Source organism: Fringilla coelebs (assembly GCF_963513975.1).
Source record: "Fringilla coelebs genome assembly, chromosome: 2".
NCBI classification, from domain to species: domain Eukaryota; kingdom Metazoa; phylum Chordata; class Aves; order Passeriformes; family Fringillidae; genus Fringilla; species Fringilla coelebs.
In genome coordinates, this window is record NC_140029.1 from 106,028,675 (window position 1) to 106,048,017 (window position 19,343).

The 19,343-nt window shown below is 37.9% G+C and overlaps 1 protein-coding gene across 2 annotated transcripts in view; it reads right to left on the reverse strand.

The window, feature by feature from the left end:
- USP25 (ubiquitin specific peptidase 25) overlaps positions 1-19,343 on the reverse strand; it is an 88,358-nt gene that overhangs the window by 53,127 nt on the left and 15,888 nt on the right. For both annotated transcript variants that reach the window (XM_084226566.1, XM_084226565.1), the window contains exons 2-4: positions 13,854-13,931; positions 12,612-12,756; positions 3,603-3,726 (exon numbers count right to left, since the gene is read on the reverse strand). In XM_084226566.1, the coding sequence (XP_084082692.1) occupies positions 3,603-3,726; positions 12,612-12,756; positions 13,854-13,931 (347 nt within the window). The remainder of the gene's footprint in view (positions 1-3,602; positions 3,727-12,611; positions 12,757-13,853; positions 13,932-19,343) is intronic.

Below are 19,343 nucleotides of genomic sequence, written 5' to 3' on the forward strand. Positions count from 1 at the left end.
ACTAGCACAATGAGGATATCCCATATAAAATGCTCACTGTCTTACTTTCATAGTGTCACAAATTTGGGACATCACCTGGATCAAGAATCTTACACTGCTTGACAAAACAAGCATCCTTCCAGAGAGTTATTACAAGGATTTAGCAATTTTGATGACAGAGCAGAAGCCCTACTTGGTGATCCTTGGGGACAACAGCACAGTCTCTCCAGCACAGAGCCATCAGCTAGCTGTCTGCAGAGTTTGACAACGCCCCCAACTCAGAGGACCTACAGTTTCCTCATCTCCAAGGGCTGGAATCCTCTGTAGCAAGGGTTTATTAATGCCAGGCTTGGCATGAGACTTGAAAGCAGTGTTTTATTTCTCTGTAACAAGCTGGGCACAGCCAAGCATCTTCGCAGAACTGCAGGGGGTTCACCAGACAAAGCAAAACACCCCGCAGCAAGGCAAGTCCACAGCACAAAGATTCTGCCAAACCACACTCTAAGGAAGCCCACTCAACATGCTGCAGAACAGCCCACTCTGTCAGCTTACTCAGCTAACAGAGCTCAGGAAGGTATTTGTACTGTGACTGACTGTCTTACAGCTGGACATCCAGGAATACATCCCTGACTCTACAACATTCCACAACCCCACCTTGCATCTACACACACAATGCCTAACCACAGCACAGAGTCCCAAGCAGTTTAAAAAAAAAGACCAGGGCCTGTGCACATCCTTTATGGACTAACAGCATGGACTCATTTTTATAGGGGCATTACCACAGCCATAGCTGATTTCTCCTTCCAGTAATATCTCACTGGCTTCCCTAGTGAAGCCCTCTTTCACCAGCTTCAGACTTCAATACACAGAAAGTAATATAAAGAGGAGAAACTTCTTCACAACAGGAAATACACTGATCAAGCACATTTCTCTAAGGGATTTAAAGAGGAAACAGGAAAAGACTTTAAACCTGCCATGTACAAGATGTTCAGCTCGGACACTAGGACATTTCAGATGCACTCTCTCAACACCTACGCAGGAATCACATCTGTCCTCATTAGGTAGTCTAAAGCAATTACATTCAGGAAGACAAATTCTATGTGCATTACAACATTAATTACACAAGTCAAGAAATTCCATTAATTCTCCCTTGGAAACACTAACAAAATCTGCACAAATTAGGTTCCAAACCACTACAAATACCTTTGAAAAAAATATCCACCGCAGCAAAAACTATTTAAATATGCACATGGCCTACATTTTAAAAAATTAAACATTTCCACAGTTTAAATTTGCTTATTATTGACCTCCTATTTGATTTTTGCTTCTTGTTTTATCTAGAAAATCAAAAGTAAATGGCTGTAGTTTGACTTGCTTACAACCACAGTGTTCTATTTTTTGTTTTGCAAAGTTCTGCACAGATCATGCACTTTCTGTTGGAATGCCAACATTCTTCAGTGGGGTGTTAACTACAAAATGGGGTGGTTTTTTTTCTTTTGTCTTTTTGTAATAAAACCAGTCTAAGTTCTGTCCTTAAGGAAACTGATAGAACAATTCAGATCAAGAATTCAAGAATTCTGAACTTCCTATATTTGTTCAACACTGACATAATTTGTCATCAGTTCAGGGTGCTTCTTGCTAAATTACTGAATTGATCTAATGTCTCAATGCTGCCAAAACCTTCAAGATCCTCATTCTTCCCTGCCTCCATTCACAAGCAAAGTTACATTCCCTTCCTTGTGTCATGAAATACTATGGATCCTCCAGTGATTTTTTGCATGGCTTTGTGAAACGAATTTGTCCAATAAGTGATCCAAAGAATCCTCCATCAAGCATAGAACATGTGGTGCAGTGCACCAAGGAGGATATGACCTGCAAGATCTTCATTTGACATTGCACATGTCACTCTCTGCAATTTTGCAGTCTCTATTTCATAAGACCAAAATGCAAGTCTCTATTTCATAAGACCAAAAGCATCCTTTGTTATTTTCTGCAGCCAGAAAAATATACACTGTAATTTAAGTAAAAGTATTTATAATACTTAAATACTAAGTATTCATAACACTAATAATACTATGGGCTAAGCAGGTAGGATCAAATGGGGGAAGGGGGGGCGGGGTTAGTTTCAAAAGTAAAAAACAAAGTCTACAGCAAAAATCCTAAATCCTCAAGGCTCCCAAGAATTGAACACAGCAGAAGCAGTCAAGGCTTGGGTAAAGAAAAAGAGGGAGAAAATTTTCCATCTCCAGAAATAGGTCCATCTCTCTGAGTGCCAGCTTTAATCACAACTCTGCAATTAGAGCAATTCTGCCCTTCAAAAAGGAACATGCAAGAGCTGACCTTCTGAAAAAAAACTGGACAGAACTTCCACCATCCCCTTGCATACATGCACATACTGAGGTTTTAGAAAAAACCAACCCCTTACATCTTTCTTCCACTTGTTAATGAGAATATAAATCCCTTTCATCCCACCCTTTCCTCCTAAAATATGCTATCTTAAATTCATATAACAAGACAACTTTTATCACAAATGGGGAGGCAGAGGAGTATGTTTATTCTCACAATTAGCATATTTATTTTTCAAAAGGGAAAAGAAAATTACTGTTGATAAAGTAATACAAATAAAGCAATAAAATATCCATATTCTCAGAGATGGAATTTTCTAATAAGTCATTTGGCCTGTCAAACACAGTGAACTGAGAAAAAGAATTATTGTGGTTAATCTCCCACATCTAAATTTTTTTTTATAAAATTGGTCTTTTACGAAGAGGTAGTACTTTGCCTCCTATCGAGGATCAAATCATTGCCTGTTTCCCTTAGAACAAGGCCAGCCACAAATGAAAAACTCAACATTCCTCCCAAGGCCAGTGACAGATGGAAAAAAAGAAACAACATCCCTCCCACACAACCCTACACCCAGGCTTAGTTCAAGTCACAAATATTTCATAATTGTATCAACATTACCAAAAAAAATACGCTGTACAAAAAGTTATCATAAAATCTGACCAAAAGTTAGCCCAAAGACTCTTATCACACCCAAACTGAGAGAGTTATGTTTATAAAACTAGAAATTCAGAACTTCATTCAAAGCCTATAAATCTTACTTGTTAAAAAAGTTAATAACATTCTTCATCTGCTAAAATAGAGCAGCTGCTCTTAGTGTCCTCAACTCACAATATTATTACCCACTCCCTCAATCTCATCCTTAGCAAAGAGGGAAGAAAACGTTATTGTAAAATGAACGCTGCAAAAAACAGGGCAAAGTATTTATTAGCTTCTTAATTTGTATTTTGGTTTTGTTGCTTTTTACCTGATACACAAGAGAAACTTCTGGGTTTAGTTCCTATTTAAATATGACCACACATTCTCTATCTCCATCCACTTCCTCCATATTTAAAGAAATACAAAAATATGAAACATGTTATTAAATCCTAGTCCGCACATAATAGATTATTTTCCAGTGTAGAACATACAATACATTAAAGCAGCATCCTGAAGCCAGGCATATCAGTAGCACAAGTAAAAGTAAACAAGTTATTATTTGTTAAAAGTTTATAAAAGCAATACAGGCCAATCTCCAACTCTTTAATTTAATTTCTGCTTTATATAAGTTGGTTGTTTACCTGCTAATGGCTTGTTCCTCATCTGTTATTCCAGTCTCCCTGAATGCCCTGTTTGATTCCTCCAAACTCAAGGCAATTGCCCTCTGAAGATCATCTTTATCATCTCCAGTGAGATCAATCACATCTGAAAAGCAAAACTATCTTTCTCAAAATTAAAAGTGAAACAGAATGAAAGGTAAGTCTTACTGTAGAGGAGAGAGCCCACGTGGATTGCTGAGCACCATTCCAGTCCATCCCTCCTGTGCCCTACACTCTTGCAACCACTAACCCTGCTAACAGCTCCCTTCTGCCTCCAAGCCAGATAAAAACCTCAGCAGCTCACTCTTGACATGATGGGCTGTAGTTCTCCTTGCTCCTAATGTTCTTAACTTTTACAAGGCTATGGGACAAATTTAGGAATACATGTTTTCTGAAAGTTCTCTTAAAGCAATACACTTAAATGCATTACTTCAGCTACTGAGATCAGTTGCTTCAGGGAACACATGATGAAGAGGACCTTACTTAAAAAGGATACCTTAATTGAGCATAGTTGATTTTTCCTCCTCATGAAGGAATCTGTAACAGTGTTTTCCCAACACAGCCCCAAATTCTACAAGTATTTTTGTACCCTGGTAAGCCAAATACTTTCACACAGTTTCATAACAAGCGGAACAGTTCTTTACTCAACCTAATTATTTTCTATCCTGTTGGTACATTCCTTTTCTGAACATATTTGAATTCAATTTCATCTACTGAAAGTATCGCATCTCAACATGAAAAAAAACAAAAACTGGAGAGAAAATGAGGATCCATACTTGGATAAATGGGGAATTCTGGATGGACTACTGACTGAAAACAGCTCTACTTCTGCCTTCTTCATGAGCTCTTATTATACAAAGGATCAAAGACTGATATCCCCCATAAACTTCCTTAATTCCTGTGGGCAACAACAACACCCCTGCTTCTAATTCAGGTGGGATCCTACTACACACCACAACAGAAATCATGTCCCCATCAAGCACAGCCAAGTTTTTCGAGCAGCTAGAGCCTACAGGAATGTCCATTAGCTGCAAAAGACCTTCAAAAAAGTCAAGGTTATCTGGTCAACTGGTTATAAGGTCAACTGGATATCACCATTTCAAGGGTCAGAAGTCTCATTTTCCAAGTCAGGCAGACAGAAGGAAAGGAATAGTGCAAAAGAGACACTTGCGTGCAATATCAGACACGCACACGGAGCATCAGCTGCTTTGAGCCCCCTCTTCCAAGGCAAAGTTTACCCAAAGACTTATGAAAGGGACTTGTCTCCAGCCTGGGGTTTGGCCATTAGAAGCTGAAAGGCTCTGGGAGAAAGAGATACAAATTTGAAATTGGCAATTGCTCACAAAGAGAGACAAGAGGCTGGTCAGCATTTCTCCTACCACAGGCGAACCCAGTTACTCCAAAAAGCTTGTGTGCCTACGTTCTGACTTCTCCTACTTGGGACAGCCCACTGTAGAGACTGTAGCTTCCCCTATTCCTCTGGGCTTTCTTTTTTGGGATGTTCCTCAGTGGATCAGAAAAAACCACTAAACTTAATATACAAAAATCATTGCCATAGTCACACACGAACAGAAAATGGGATAACCTGTCCTTGCAAAAAGCTGAAACCAAAACAAGTTGTAAAGAAACTTCCCTGTTAACACCAGCATCTTCAAAACCTAATTTTAAACTCAGCCCTGTTTTCTCCAAATAATGGTTGAACTTCTCTTTTATTTACTGGGCCTTTAAAGGGAGCGCTCTTACCTGCAGAGTATACTGGGCAATCTGTCGTGACCTAGAAGTATGGAAAAACACTATTGCTATAAAAGCAGCACTTCCTAATTTTATTCTTAGGCCTTCTGCAGTCAGCTCAGATCTTCCAGTGTAACAGAAGGGTACTTCAACTCAGATGCCTGAAATTCTCCTCCAGAAGTACTAAAGCAATTACAACCACCACCAGCAGAAGTCTCCCCTAGAGAAGTTTTGATAAATATGCTGAGAATAACATAATTTGGGCAAAAAATACCACCTCAGCCTGGGTTACATGCAAACCTGGCTCTGTCCTACAGTCTGACAGCAGAAAGAGAATAGAAAGGTTGACAAATGAGAGGATCCCCTCACCACACACACAGTACCTATTATATTCTAAAATGTGGTGCTTGTGCTGTATTTTCTGCACGTTTACAAGGAGGCACATGCTGCACCTCATCTTCCCTGGAGCCAAGCTGCATTTCTCAAAGTAGGAATAGTGGTCACAACCCAGCAGCCACACATGCTGATGGACAAGTGTAGGATTGCACTTCCTTACAGAGAGGAATGTTCCTTGAGCAAGTGTCTAGTCAGGTAAGAGTGATGACATTTTTACATGACAATAAAGAAAGCTAGATTAAGAAGTCAGCTTCTCTATATGGGGGACTATTCTCTAGAAAAGAATCCAATGTAGGTGAAAATGATGTATTTAACAAAACCTCCTCCATTATACAAAAATCTATCTGGATCAACTCCAACTCTCACTTCCATTAAAATATTCAACTTCTTTGCAACTCCTTAGCTCTCTAATTTTTATTAATCTATACCACCACCTTATGTGTTTAGAAGTTTATTACCACTCATATTACCAGAAGTTACGTAATTTTAATATTAAAATTCCAAATCTTTTACTTCCATTTGCTTTCCAAAAGCAGATGAGGCAAAAGAGTTTGTTTTGGCATGCAAGGGTTGTAGAGCAGACTATAGGATTCTCTTTAGAAATGTTCTATCCGTACATTGCTCCTGCTCTGCGTGAAAAAAAGACAACAGAGTGAAGACACACTCCCAGATATTACCACTACATATGAGTGGTGCAATCATTTCAAGTCACAGAGGGTTTACCTAGCATAATTTATGTCAAAAAATACATTTATTAATATCAGCTCATCCATGGTAACCTATTTCATGCAAGCTTTTAGTTCATAGCAAATGTAACATAAAAATGGTTTTGACATTTAAGCTAATGTCTTTACAGCTCACACAGTAACTCATTAAGCTGCAACACCTCACATACAACTTGAATCCTAAATCACAAGATAATAAAGAAGACTTCAATAGAAGTCACAAAAGAAGGATAAGTCTGAAACTAAACTCTTTGTGTTAAAAACCAAAAAAAAAAAATTATATATATTACCTGGTCTCCACATTTTCCATTCCTTTCAGATGGTTACACATTATGCAAATGTACATATAATACATGAAAATAATGCAGTTTTCTTTTTTTCTCATTTTAATATTGCAGCTATGAGTAGTAGAACTCATTCATGAAACCGAGCTGCTGAAGTTTCCTATCCAACCAACAGATTACTGTTTTAAGTATGAGTTTGAAGAAAAACAAAAAATAAGACTTTTCCTCAAAGTTTTATCAGACACACAAGTTTTTTTCTGTGATAGCTGAAGGATGCATTTCCTAAAGGTATGGGACTAATGCCTCTTGTCCAAATTTATGTGACTTTAACTTACACATACCAGCTTTGTAATACTCCTCTCATTTAGCCCACAGAACACTTCAGTTCTCACTGGCTCATCCTTGTAAAGGTACTTATTACTTTAATGCCAAATAGCCTTAGAAAATGCAAACATTCCTAACCAGGCTGTGACTAATAATATTTTGCTTACAAAAAAATTCTCCATAAGTGAAGAAACTTATCAATGCAGTCTAGTTTAGTGTGTTTATTCAATGAAAACTAACATGCATAATCAATCATCTGTTTTACTAAGAAATGTATTCTTGGTTTACAACATTATTATTATATAATAATGTGTCCTTTTGATACATAAGATTCAGAGATTTTGACATTGTTTGCAATTCTACAAAACAATTTTAAGTTGTATATTGAAATTTGAGACAAATACTAGTGTATGTATAATAAATACACACAATATTTCTATCCCCATAGATCTTCCTTTTTAAAAAAAAAAACAACTTATCTGTTTACTTAGGAAATTTCTATCATCATTTAAATAAATGGCTCTTATTTGGTTATTGTCTAGGTCATTAAAATAATTACTGTGTTGTTGACTTGGTACTTATATGAGGAGGAGGCAGAGAGCAGGAACTTCAAACTTAAGTAGGCTGGGAAACAGCATGAGAGACAGATCAGAAGTAGCAATTGAACTCAGGGATAGGCAATAAACATCCACAGTGATGCAACAACTGGAACAGGGAGAAAAAAAAATGAAGGGGCAGCCTTCATGGGTTCAACAGAGCAGTGCAAAGCATGAAAATTCAGCAGCAACATTCCAATTTCAACACATAAACAACATAGAAGTTTTTTAAAGGGAGTTGAGACTGCATCTGGTTTATTTATTACAAGCAGAGCTAAGCAAGATCCTACATACTGCCACCTATTCTGTGATGTTAAATTCACAGTGGTCTCAGGCTCCTAACGTGAAGATTCAAAGGCATTTAAGTGGCTGTGTATGTCAATTTTGGTTAAAACTGCATGTGGGGAGAGCACCCAGCAACCCTGCAGCAATTCAGCCAACTCCAACTGCTGTACTGGTGCAAGAGCTTGTAAATATTGGCCACCACCTTCCTCATCTCAGCTGTATTTACAAAATCCTGCAATTATAACACCTTAAACCGAAGACTCTCCCGCTGATGGGGAAGGAGAGAGGCAATCATGACACAAAGCAACAAGTGAATCTGTAGGATGAAGAGGACCTCAAGGTACAAGACTCCCAACATTTTGAAGCGAGGACCTTGACATACCAAGCTGACAAAACTCCCAGGAACTTGGATGGAGATGACACAAATAATCCTTGAAATAGAAGGAAATGTCATGAAGACACAGAGATGGCTGAGTTAGGCAAGGTGACAGAAGAAGCCACTGTCAAATTCTACTCCCAGAAACAATAAATGAAGAGCTAGAGAATGAGGACTGACTAGGACTTGTGCCAAGAAGGATCCAGGAGCTACAACCGACTCATGTTCAATCTGCAATTCACATCATCACAGCACTGAAGAAAATAGGAAGTGTTACACTTCTGTCAGAGTACTACATGGATATTTATAGAGATTCACCTATTTTTCTTAAGAACTAAGCTGATGTCTTCATTATAGTTTTGAGTGCCACAGCTCAGGAAAAAAGCATACTAAAGAAGGCCTAGATGAGAAGAAAAAAATGACAATAGGTATAGGAAATGCATCCAAATACTTGAAAGGAATTTAGGCTGTTTCATTTAGATCTGAGAGAAGTCTTTTGATACAGTGTCTTCAAGCATGCAACATGTCATCTGAGATAAAAGAAATGAAGTGTGCTATAATTTTCACAGGGGCACACAAGGAGTAAAGGACTTAACCTGAAGCAAAAGGGATTTAGGCAAGACACTAGGAGCCTAAAAGTACGGGCAGTGAAGCTCCAAAAGAAATTACCCTATAAAATTTTCAGTCTCTAGAATGGAACAGTAAGAAATATTTTATAAACACCACTTCAGAAGGATGTAGGTACCATTGAGCCTAAACACTACCTCACTGGCAAGAGTTGAGTGACTTTTGAGACATGCAAAGGCTCAAAGTAAGAACAGGAAGATATAAAAAGCCAGAAGCCATAAAGTCTACAATCCTCAAATTGCTATGTGTGGCATTTCATTGTTACACTGTAATATCCCCTTATAAGAGGGCTTGAAATCTTTTGCTTTGGCTATGGAATGTGCAATTGCAAAGACTAATAATTCAGTTTTGATGAAAAAGAACTGCATTTTCAAAAGAAGGGAAGGAGAGAATTTGTCCTGACAGCTGTTTCATTGGAACACAACACAACTTCCAAAACACATCTCTTCACTCTGTTCCTTACTTTAACCCTGGGTTCTTCAAGTTCCTTCAATAATAAAAAGAAAATGGATACATTCTTAGCAATCCAACAGTTTTGTTGTGCAGCCATAGATGAAAATACACAAAATTACTTCAAATGGGAATAAAAAGGTTTCTAGAGAAATAAATAAAGTTAAAATATTTGGAAGTACTACTAAACTTCATTTGTTTTTCTTTAAGTACAATGCCTAGGATTTCCTCTACCAAGTGAAACGTTAAAATTACCTTGGACTAAAAAGTGTGCATCTGTACATTGAAAACCTAATGCTTAAGCACTTTCCCCTCACAGAGTACAAGAAGGAAAAGAGTCAAAATATTAAAACCATCTTTGCTAAAGGATCAGATTAAGCTTGCATCACTGTTGATGTGAAAATACTGCATTTGCAGGTGCTTGCACATGCCATTTTGAACAGACAAAAAGGCAAGCATCATGAGTAACACTGATTTTGCAAGTCAGTCTTTGTTTAACAGATGGAGCAGGTTTAATGAAAACCTATTATTTTTTTTGCAGCTGCTGAAATGTTGCATTTGGTAATAAGACAAAACAGGTCTCCTTACACCTCCTACCATCCTGGCTGCAACTCCCAAACCACTAATGACCACTGTCATTTTGGAAGGGCACAGTTGGGGCTGTAATGGTACACAGTAACATTTTACCCCTTTAACTAAGTAACCATGTCAAAGAAATGTAGTCAGTCAAGCTCACATCTGATACATTCAACAGCCTCTCTAAATGGCTGGAGGTTTTCTGTGGCAGAAAAGTCAGCTCTACTATTTATCTGTGACTCTCTCCTTCCCAGTTTGGATGCTTTAACTTGGCAGGACCACAAAGCTCCTTGACTCCTAAGATCCCAAATTCCAAACGCACAGAGGTAGTTAAGCAGTAAGGAACAGTAAAGGTGAGTTTTAATTAATTAATGTAATTATACCCATGTGGGATAATAAAGGGAATCAAATTTGAGAGACAAGATCCTGTCATTAACTCAGCATAGCCACTGAGAACTGCTCATACGTGTTCTTTTGCAGAAGGGAGCAGTTACGGTCAAAGCCATCTGCTGAAGATTCCCCACCCTTCCATTTTCTCCTCACAAGTCACTGCCCTTTCACACCCCCTTACAAGACAGTGTTCACTAACACAGGGCCCTGAGACTTGGCCTTTTTGGTACACAGCATTTTTAAAATCTAGAATCCAAACAATTACAGGCAAGGCCATTACAAGGAAAGGTTTCTTCCAGAAACATTCACTAGATTGCTACAGGAGCTTGGGGGGCCGCTCCATGGTCACACTGGCTTTGACTTTTGTTCTGCTGTAGGTGTTCAGTTCTTGCTTTTTAAGTCCTCCAAAAGGATGAAAAGTTCACAAAGATGCCTTTATCTCATAGTGTGTTTTCAGTCTAACTAAAACAGCAAAGACTGGTTAAGGGCTCTCATCTTTGTTGCCAGTGAGGACCTGACCAGATATTAAAGAGGTTTAAAAAAAAAAAGTTCAAAACCTACTTTTCCCACAGCAGTTGGTGTTTCTTGATCACTGACTTGTCGTGCTGTATAACTGTAAGGAATGTGCCTTCAGGTCTCCAGAGAAGAGAAGAGAATCCCGAAATTCACCTTGGAATGCACAACTCAAGACCTACCCTTCTCAGTTTGACCATCTGCCGTGGGTAATGTGAGCTCTTGCAGATTTGATTCATATCCCTTGTCGCCTCATTTCTTCAGTGAGGTTGTACAGCACAGTAAGTGACAGCAAAACTAAATACTTCTATTAATGGGATTGCTATTAAATCTAATTAAACACAGACTCCAAGAGAATCCAGCTTACTATTCCACTACTATAGGGGGTTATCAGTACTAGAAACTATGATACAGTGGTGAATTTGTTCTTAATAGCTTCATTCCCTTAATAGCAATTTTCTGACACTGAAAATTAAACACGTGGGCAAGGTTTTGTGTTTTCTTTCCAAAGGAGTGAAAAGAAAAAATACACAAAAAACCTCAAGCCACCCACCACAACTTACTGCATGGATAACACAACTACCTATGATGCACTCAGGACATTTTATACAGGGTTGCTAATAATACCAAGGATTTAAATGCAGTTTTCAGATTGGACATGCTGAGAATAAATTCATCTCTAATTAAAGAAAGAATTTTAAAAAGTTCATGTCAAGGTTCTACAGACAAAAAATAATTGTACAAGTGAGAAGGAAATCTAAACTTCTTTACATTGAAGCCATCATGAGGAAAACAAGGGAAAAATCCTACTGCAGGAGGCACTAAATAATCTTACTTGTTTAATAAAATCTACATAGAGGTACTAGATATATGGCCAAAGAACTGATATGTAATTAAAATATTCTCCATCTGCACTGCAAATAGTGTAAAGTAACTATAGCATCAAAAAACTCAAGATTTTACAGATATCAATCCCACTACAAAACTTACTTTGACTTTTACTTCTATGTTATTTCCTATATTCATCCCCAGAACACTTTTACTTTTTTCTCCCCATAAAAATAACTATACACAAAAGCAGAGGATCAGAACCTGCAAGACTTGGAGAAACATAGGCTGTGGGACCTCCTGTATCAACTAAATGAAATTGTTTAAAATCAGGTATATTTTTAAGGCTTATTTCATATATAAAATACCTACTCTTTTAGTACAAAATTCACACTTAACCTCCCACGTCTCTCTTTGGGAAAGTCATTCCTGTCAGGGAGGAGCTACTCTTAACAATGATAACCTCTAACATATCAAGACAAACAATGACAGACTCTTGTCCAAGTTTGTTTTGACAGAGGAATACCCAGCTTTTGCCTTAAATTATTTACTACATGACCCCAAAATAAAACCTGTAATATGGGGGAGGAAAAAAAAAGGTAAAAAAAGAGGGAAAACCCAGTTACTCACCCTTTGATCAGTATCAGACACATATGTAAAGGTAATGCCTAAAGGTAGCTCAAATAAAACCAAAATAAAAAATAAAGAAAAAATAAAAACAAACAAACAAACAAAAAAGAATACCAAAAAAAAACCCAAACAAGCCCCACTGAGATAAGGAGAGAGAGAATACATAATAATCTAAGAATTGATAAGTAAGAATTATCTGCACGGCAAGGTTTTATTTCCCATGCCTTTAAACTAAACTTATGAAAAGAAAAGATACCTACTGGTGTCTGCCTGGCTGCCCACACTGATGTATCTGTCATTCCCAGGAAGGGCTGTTTGGTAGTAAGTTGCCTCCTCTAGCTGGGGAACCTTGGCATTCTTCGCAGTGAGAAAAGCCACAGCCAACTCCAGATTACCATTGCTGTCCTTTAAGAAGATTTAAAAAAAGAAACAAACAAGTGAGAGTCCTCTCACCCTTTCTTTAATTTTTCTTAAAAACAAAGGACATGATTAGCAACTTCAAATCAATAGGCATTGTACTGTCAGGCAAAATACTGACTCAAAAAGAAAGTTTGCAAACTTGACATATTCTTCATGTTTTAGTATTTTTAACCAAAATAAAGATAAAACATTTTATTAAAAAATTGTTTTGGGTGGCCTTTCACTTATTTCAGGAACAAAAAAAAAACCACTATCTTGTAGTGTAGGTCAACCTCTCAACAAACCAGCACATTCACTGGAGTCAGACAAATTCTTCAGAAAATATACAGTTTCATTTTTAAAGCCAAAGATCCTGGCTTATGAAAAGCAGTTGTGCACATGACTCATGCTAACAACAACTACCTGTTTTTGTGTAGATATATATTTTTGATTTAAATTACTAAATCCTCATTTACCATGTATAAATGGCTAAAATGTTCTGCTTGAGGGAGACAAAGCATTTTAAAATTTTTATATATATTTATTCAAAGGGAAACAGAATTCAGAGATCTTCCATTTTTTACTTGCATCAAAGAACTGTTCTATGCTGGGAAATAAATTACAATGGTTGAAAGAATATGGAAAAAATACCAAATTAGCAAAGGCTGGCAAGTTCAAGCAGTTCTTCATTCTACACAGTGAGCAAGGCCTGTGCATGGTAGAAAACAGCCACACCTTGACTAGAAAGCACCACTTGGTTCCTCAGGAGCTGATCATCTGTAGTAGCACCAATGTATCCCAAAACAATTCACACAAGGGTTAAAGGCAAGTCATGACATTCCTGTCTTTTCATTTTTGAACACTTGATTAATTTTCAGGTCAGTACCAAAAGAGAACAAGAGTCCATGCAAAGTGAACAAGCCATCATTATTAGCTTTTTTTCCCCCTCCAAAAAAAATTCAAGTGGGGAAGGGAAAAAGGAAGGAAAGGAAAGGAAAGAAGGGAAGGAAGAGAGGGACAGAGTAAGAAAGGGTTGGATTTATGGCTTTCAGAGGCAGTTAAGATGCATTCAGGTTCATTCAGCTACAAGTCACTTATCTTACCTTCAGTGCCTGTTGTAGTACCTGGATGTCATTGATACCGGTGATCTCCCTCAGCTGATTTAAAAATGTTTGCTGGTGCTAAATAAAAAACAGATCATAAAAATAAGATTAGAGCTAAAAACCAGCAAAACCATGTCTTAACAGAGTACACTCCTCCACAAACATTAAAAGCATCTCCATAGGAGGTTTATGCACCACAAAAGGGTAGAATCTAATTTACTCAAGTTTGGCTTAGTTTCTGGAATTTGGGCACTGTTTTGGGAATCATTAATTCCCAAATGTAATGATTTTGCATTTTGGTGTGTTTGCTTGGTTTTGGATTTTTTTAACCAAAAATATGGGTAAGCTTATGCAACAAGGGTTTAAGGAGTCCATAGAAAGCCACAGTTGGCCCTTCTAAACAAATAAAACTCCACAGCTTTGGTCTCCAGCGGCAGTAGTGGAAATAGCTGACTGAACACCCACCAAAACCAACCTCTTTAACTCCCAGTTATTCTCAACCCCATTATTTCCTTAACATAAACAATTCCTAATCGTTCCAAACACAAAACCTGGAAATTCAACTTTGCTGACCACTGAGGTGTTTTAAGAGAAATACTATAAAAACTCCAAACAAAACAAGTTTCTTGATACTGAAACAGAACTTTAGGAATCTGTCCAAACTGCCTTCCTAGACCAGCTGAATCCGACTCTCCCAAATCACATAAGTCAGCACCCATGACTGAGTTTAAAGCAACACTTGGAATTAGAAAAAGAACAAGAGGTTCTGGGTCTCTTAAATATTCACTTCATAAGAATTTTGAGGCTTGGTTTTGTTTTACTTAAATAAAAATCTGGTCCCACCCCTGTTTAGAGCCAACAGATGATTCACTCTGGTCATGCTCAGCTATCCCATCACAGAAGCAAAAAGCAGGCACTAAGCTGGAACTCCTGTAAACCATTAAAAGCATCTTAACCATTAAAACCATGAAAAAAACAGAGCATTGACCATTGCTCCATACTAACAAATTCAATTGCTCCTTTGGCAGATGGGAAATGGAGAAAAAATATTTGCAAATGGTTTTTCTTTTTTATTCTTTGCCCACAACATCCTGTACTCAAAACAGTAATTTCATCTATGAAAGAGAAAATTTTTGTAAAGTACAGGGTTTTCTTCGCATGACAAAAAGCATATTTTATATGAGGAACAAATAAACATTCTCCTGCTACTCTCCAAGTTAATTTTAAAATAGCAACTATAATTGCCTTGCAGCTTCTTCTAAAAGACTTATTTTTTAGCTGAATTATCTGGAATCAAATATTCAAATACCCTTATTCTTCCCTTATCACTGCTTTGTATAGAAGAGGAAATTAAGATCTGCATGGATGCTGAATTCCCCAGTGAGAAATTAACCTGGCAGGCACTACTTCATGCCCTAATAAGTTGAAATAGAAGGCGTATAGTTCAGGATGTTTATGAATTACATACACAATCTTCCCTTCATTTATGATCCTAAGAGACACTGCTAACAATCCAATTTGCCTCTTTCTTTTTTCTTTTCCTTTTAAAAACCCTTCTGTTGGCACAAGAAAAGTGAAGCGATGCAGGAAAACAAACTCCCACTCTATCCCCATCCCTCACCCCCTCGTTTGTTTACTCTGTGCATTTCATAGCACTGTACAAAGCCACGACTTGTTTCCCCCATAAAGTTGCTTTCCTGCCCCCAAGCCTGGCAAGAATTGAAGAAATTAAATAGAGTATTTGGGAAAAATAATTACAACAGCATTAAAATTGGCAGCACCGATTCAAGGGCACGGCAATAAAGTAGATTTCTTTTTCTATTTGCCACCAACACAATGGTGAACAAAACAGAAAATAGTTTCACTGTAAATTATTACAACAACAAGTTATAAGAGATTTTTGTATCTTCCACAATATATACAACACTTGGGAAGGCTGATGGGAGGATATTCATCGTTCACAGAGACTAGGAAAAGACAGAAGGGACAGTTTACTAACAAACAATCTCTTAGCAGTTCAAAATATTGGCTGTTAATTTATGAGTACAGCTGTGACTTATAAACTTAGACATCTGTAGTTTCCATCCACATTTCAGCATTCTAGTGTAAAAGCTGTGTTTCAAGGCCCCCTTCCCATGGACTTACATATTTAACAGATCAGAACTGCACCCAGAGATGCTCCTTTCTCATCCAGAGATGATTTAAGTATCTAAGGATACTTTTTTAAGGCCAAGAGTTCAAGGTACTCAGCTACAGAATTTCTAACTCGTAATTAAAAGAACAACACGGAGAATCCATAAGCACCATTGTTAGAAGTGACAGGAATTAAGAGGAAGATTACCAGTTCTCCTGAACACCTTAAATGGAGTTTTGTAGCATTTGTCTGGTTTAGACATTACTGTTTCTTCAGCTAAATGTGGACAAGTTGCCACTAATTTCTAATTGATTTACTTCAAATTATGCAGAAGTTAAATAATGGACACATTCCCTTTCTAGGGGTCGTGTAATTGACATTATTTCCACCTGATCAACATGTTCTTTTAATACTTATTTATAGACTAACAGATCTTCAGAAACAATCGTAAAACTGCATGAGGCAGCTAAAATCTCCAACTTGTGGCCTTCTCTTCCACAAATTCACCACGTGCTCTCATCCTCACAGATCTGATGTAAGTGCAGCCATCATCTTTACCATGCACTGACCTTTTTTGCAACTGGATGTTTAACTTGTCATTGGTCTCCTTCACTGTTATAATAACAGTATGTTATTACCCATGAAACTATTAACACAAGTAATTCTATTTCTTTTCATTACAAGTGGCAGAGCAGGCAACTGTCAAACCCTCTCCTCATTCACTATCAGAGGATGAGATTCAATTTTCATTTTGCTTTTCTTTTCACTTAAGACACTTATGAAACAATTGCAACCACATTCAGAGAGCTTGTATTACTGAATTCCTGATATGACTTTATTTAGTGCAACTGTACTACTTTGCAAAGTCAAATGGCTAAATTTTATTTGTTTTGAATAATATTCCTGTAGCTCTGCTTACTGTGGCATACAGAAAACTTATGTTACTATTACCCATGATTGAAGCTTAGAGATCAATTTCTAGTGCAACTGCTAAACAGTTAAGTCTCTTCTGTATAGTAAAAAATATTTAATACTACAGACAGACTTCTACATATGAAGCAAACCACCCTTCTTACTCCTATTAATGCTCACTCTGATTACATTTACCCTAAAAGCTCAAGAAGCTTAGGCTAACTTGAGTTGAAGTGACTGTAGCATACAGTCCCTCAAATGTCTAAAACCAAATAGATATATAAAACAATTATAATAATAATTCCCTCACAGGCTATAACCAAAAATACCCAAAAGAGCTCACCCTATGCTAAAACAAAGATAAGAAATGAAGAAGGTAGCCGACAAGTATTTACAAGTGTCTGAAGTACCTACACCAATGTATGCTCAGGAAATCAGGTCAGTGAGGGAAGTTTCAGATCACAACTACCCGTTCTAACATAAAAAATCTGTCATATCTTTTTAATGCAGCTCTTTCCCAATTCCCTATTTTTTCCAACCTTGCCTCAGCAGAGGTTCAAATTCTGAATTATAACTCACTGTACTTTAATTCAGTTTAATAAACAGCCTCTCTTTTCAAATGGACACACTAACCACGTTATTCCAACAGAACCAGGTGCTAAGAAATCCACCTTCGTTCTTTCTGGTTTGCCCGAATGCACTTCTGTTTGCTATCCTATCCTCAAATTTACATGACTGATTCCATATCTTTTCTCTAGCAGAGATCCAGTTTAGTGAGTCAAGACTGCAGTAATATCTGCAGTGTTAGGACGTATGTGCACACATGTCACACACACACATTCTCCATGAAGTCTGAAGAGCATTTGACTCAACTCTAAAAAGCCCCCAGGACCTGATCTCAGACACCAGACTGTGCTGGTACAGCTGCTGCAGGGTGCCCAAAGTCCTTGGCCACACCAAGGAGATGGTTCACAAGAGATGAAGGGTATGGCTGCCCTGGATCCAGCTGTTCACACCCCTCAGTTCCCACCATATCATGCAGCAGTCTGTTCCCTGGGGCTTTCATGCACAAGCTATTCCCAGCCCTTCCCTTTCCTCCGGCTCCCTGAGGTATGAAGGCACTGTATCTTCAGGCTTTCAGCTCTTGGAAGATTTTAACTAACAGGAAATTCTCCCTTTTTCCTGGATGGAAGCCAAATTTGTGTATTAGGAATGCATGCCCTTATTTCCAAGTCTCTCCTTTTTCAGCCATCCCTCCCTTGCTCTGAGGAAATGCCCAATTAAGATTATCTGGTTTATAACCTCACACAATAGCATATTCAGTAGCTGTGCCAGCACCAGTGAAGCAGAAAAGGATCTGCACTACTATCAGCTTAGGGAGATACTGTATCCGAATTAGTTCCACGACAGTACTGTAAACTCTGATAACTTCCTACAAACAAAGCAAAAAGCTAAATTACACAAATGGGTTTTTTTTAACAAGGCAAATCTCATAAACTGACTAATACTGAATTACAGTGAAGATAAATTTTGGGGGGAAATTAGCCACCTCTTGATCTGTTTATTTTCTCCTCTCTGCAGCTTCTGAAAAGGCACATGTAAACTTCAGCTTTATTCATGGCAACATCCAAATATTTGCATTTGCAACACAAGCACTTAAAAACTCAGAAGATAAAACAACTCTTTTCCATTTCCAAACACAGATAAAGTTGTATGTTCAGGAATGAATGAGATGATCCAAACATTAGGAGGAGAAAACAGGATCTATGGCCTCACTACACAGTTCACGTTTCAATTATGTACTACACAATGAAAATGCACTAGGGGCACCAAGCTGATTAGAAGCATGGAACACTTCTCCTGTGGGGAAAGGCTAAGAGAATTGGGATTGTTCAGCCTCAAACAGAGATGGCTTAGGGGTAACTTGCATCCTTCCACCACATGATAAGAGCCTACAAGAAAAATGGAGAGACATAATTTACGAGAGCCTGGAGTGACAGGACAACGGGCAATGGCTTCAAACTGACACAGAGTACATTTAGATTGTATTACCAGGAAAAGAATCTTTACTGTGAGGGTGGTGAGGCACTGGAATAAGTTGCCCTGGGAGGTTGTGGGTGCCCCATGCCCAGAAAGGTTCCAGGCCACGCTGCTGGACGGGGCTCTGCACACCCTGGTCTAGTGCAAGGTGCTGCTGCTCATGGCAGGGAGCTTGGAACTAGATGATCTTTAAGGTGCCTTTCAGCCCAAGCCATGATTCTGATTCCTGAGGGATGAATACTTTTATTAGAGACAAAAAGAAAGAAAGAAGAAAATGCAGATGCCAAGAATGGCATTTTGACTCAGGCCCTCCACACAAATACCACTTTCTTTACTTTCTAGTGTAACACTGATTTATAAGACCTATATTTTGGAGGAAAACTCAAATGACACTGCACAAATAT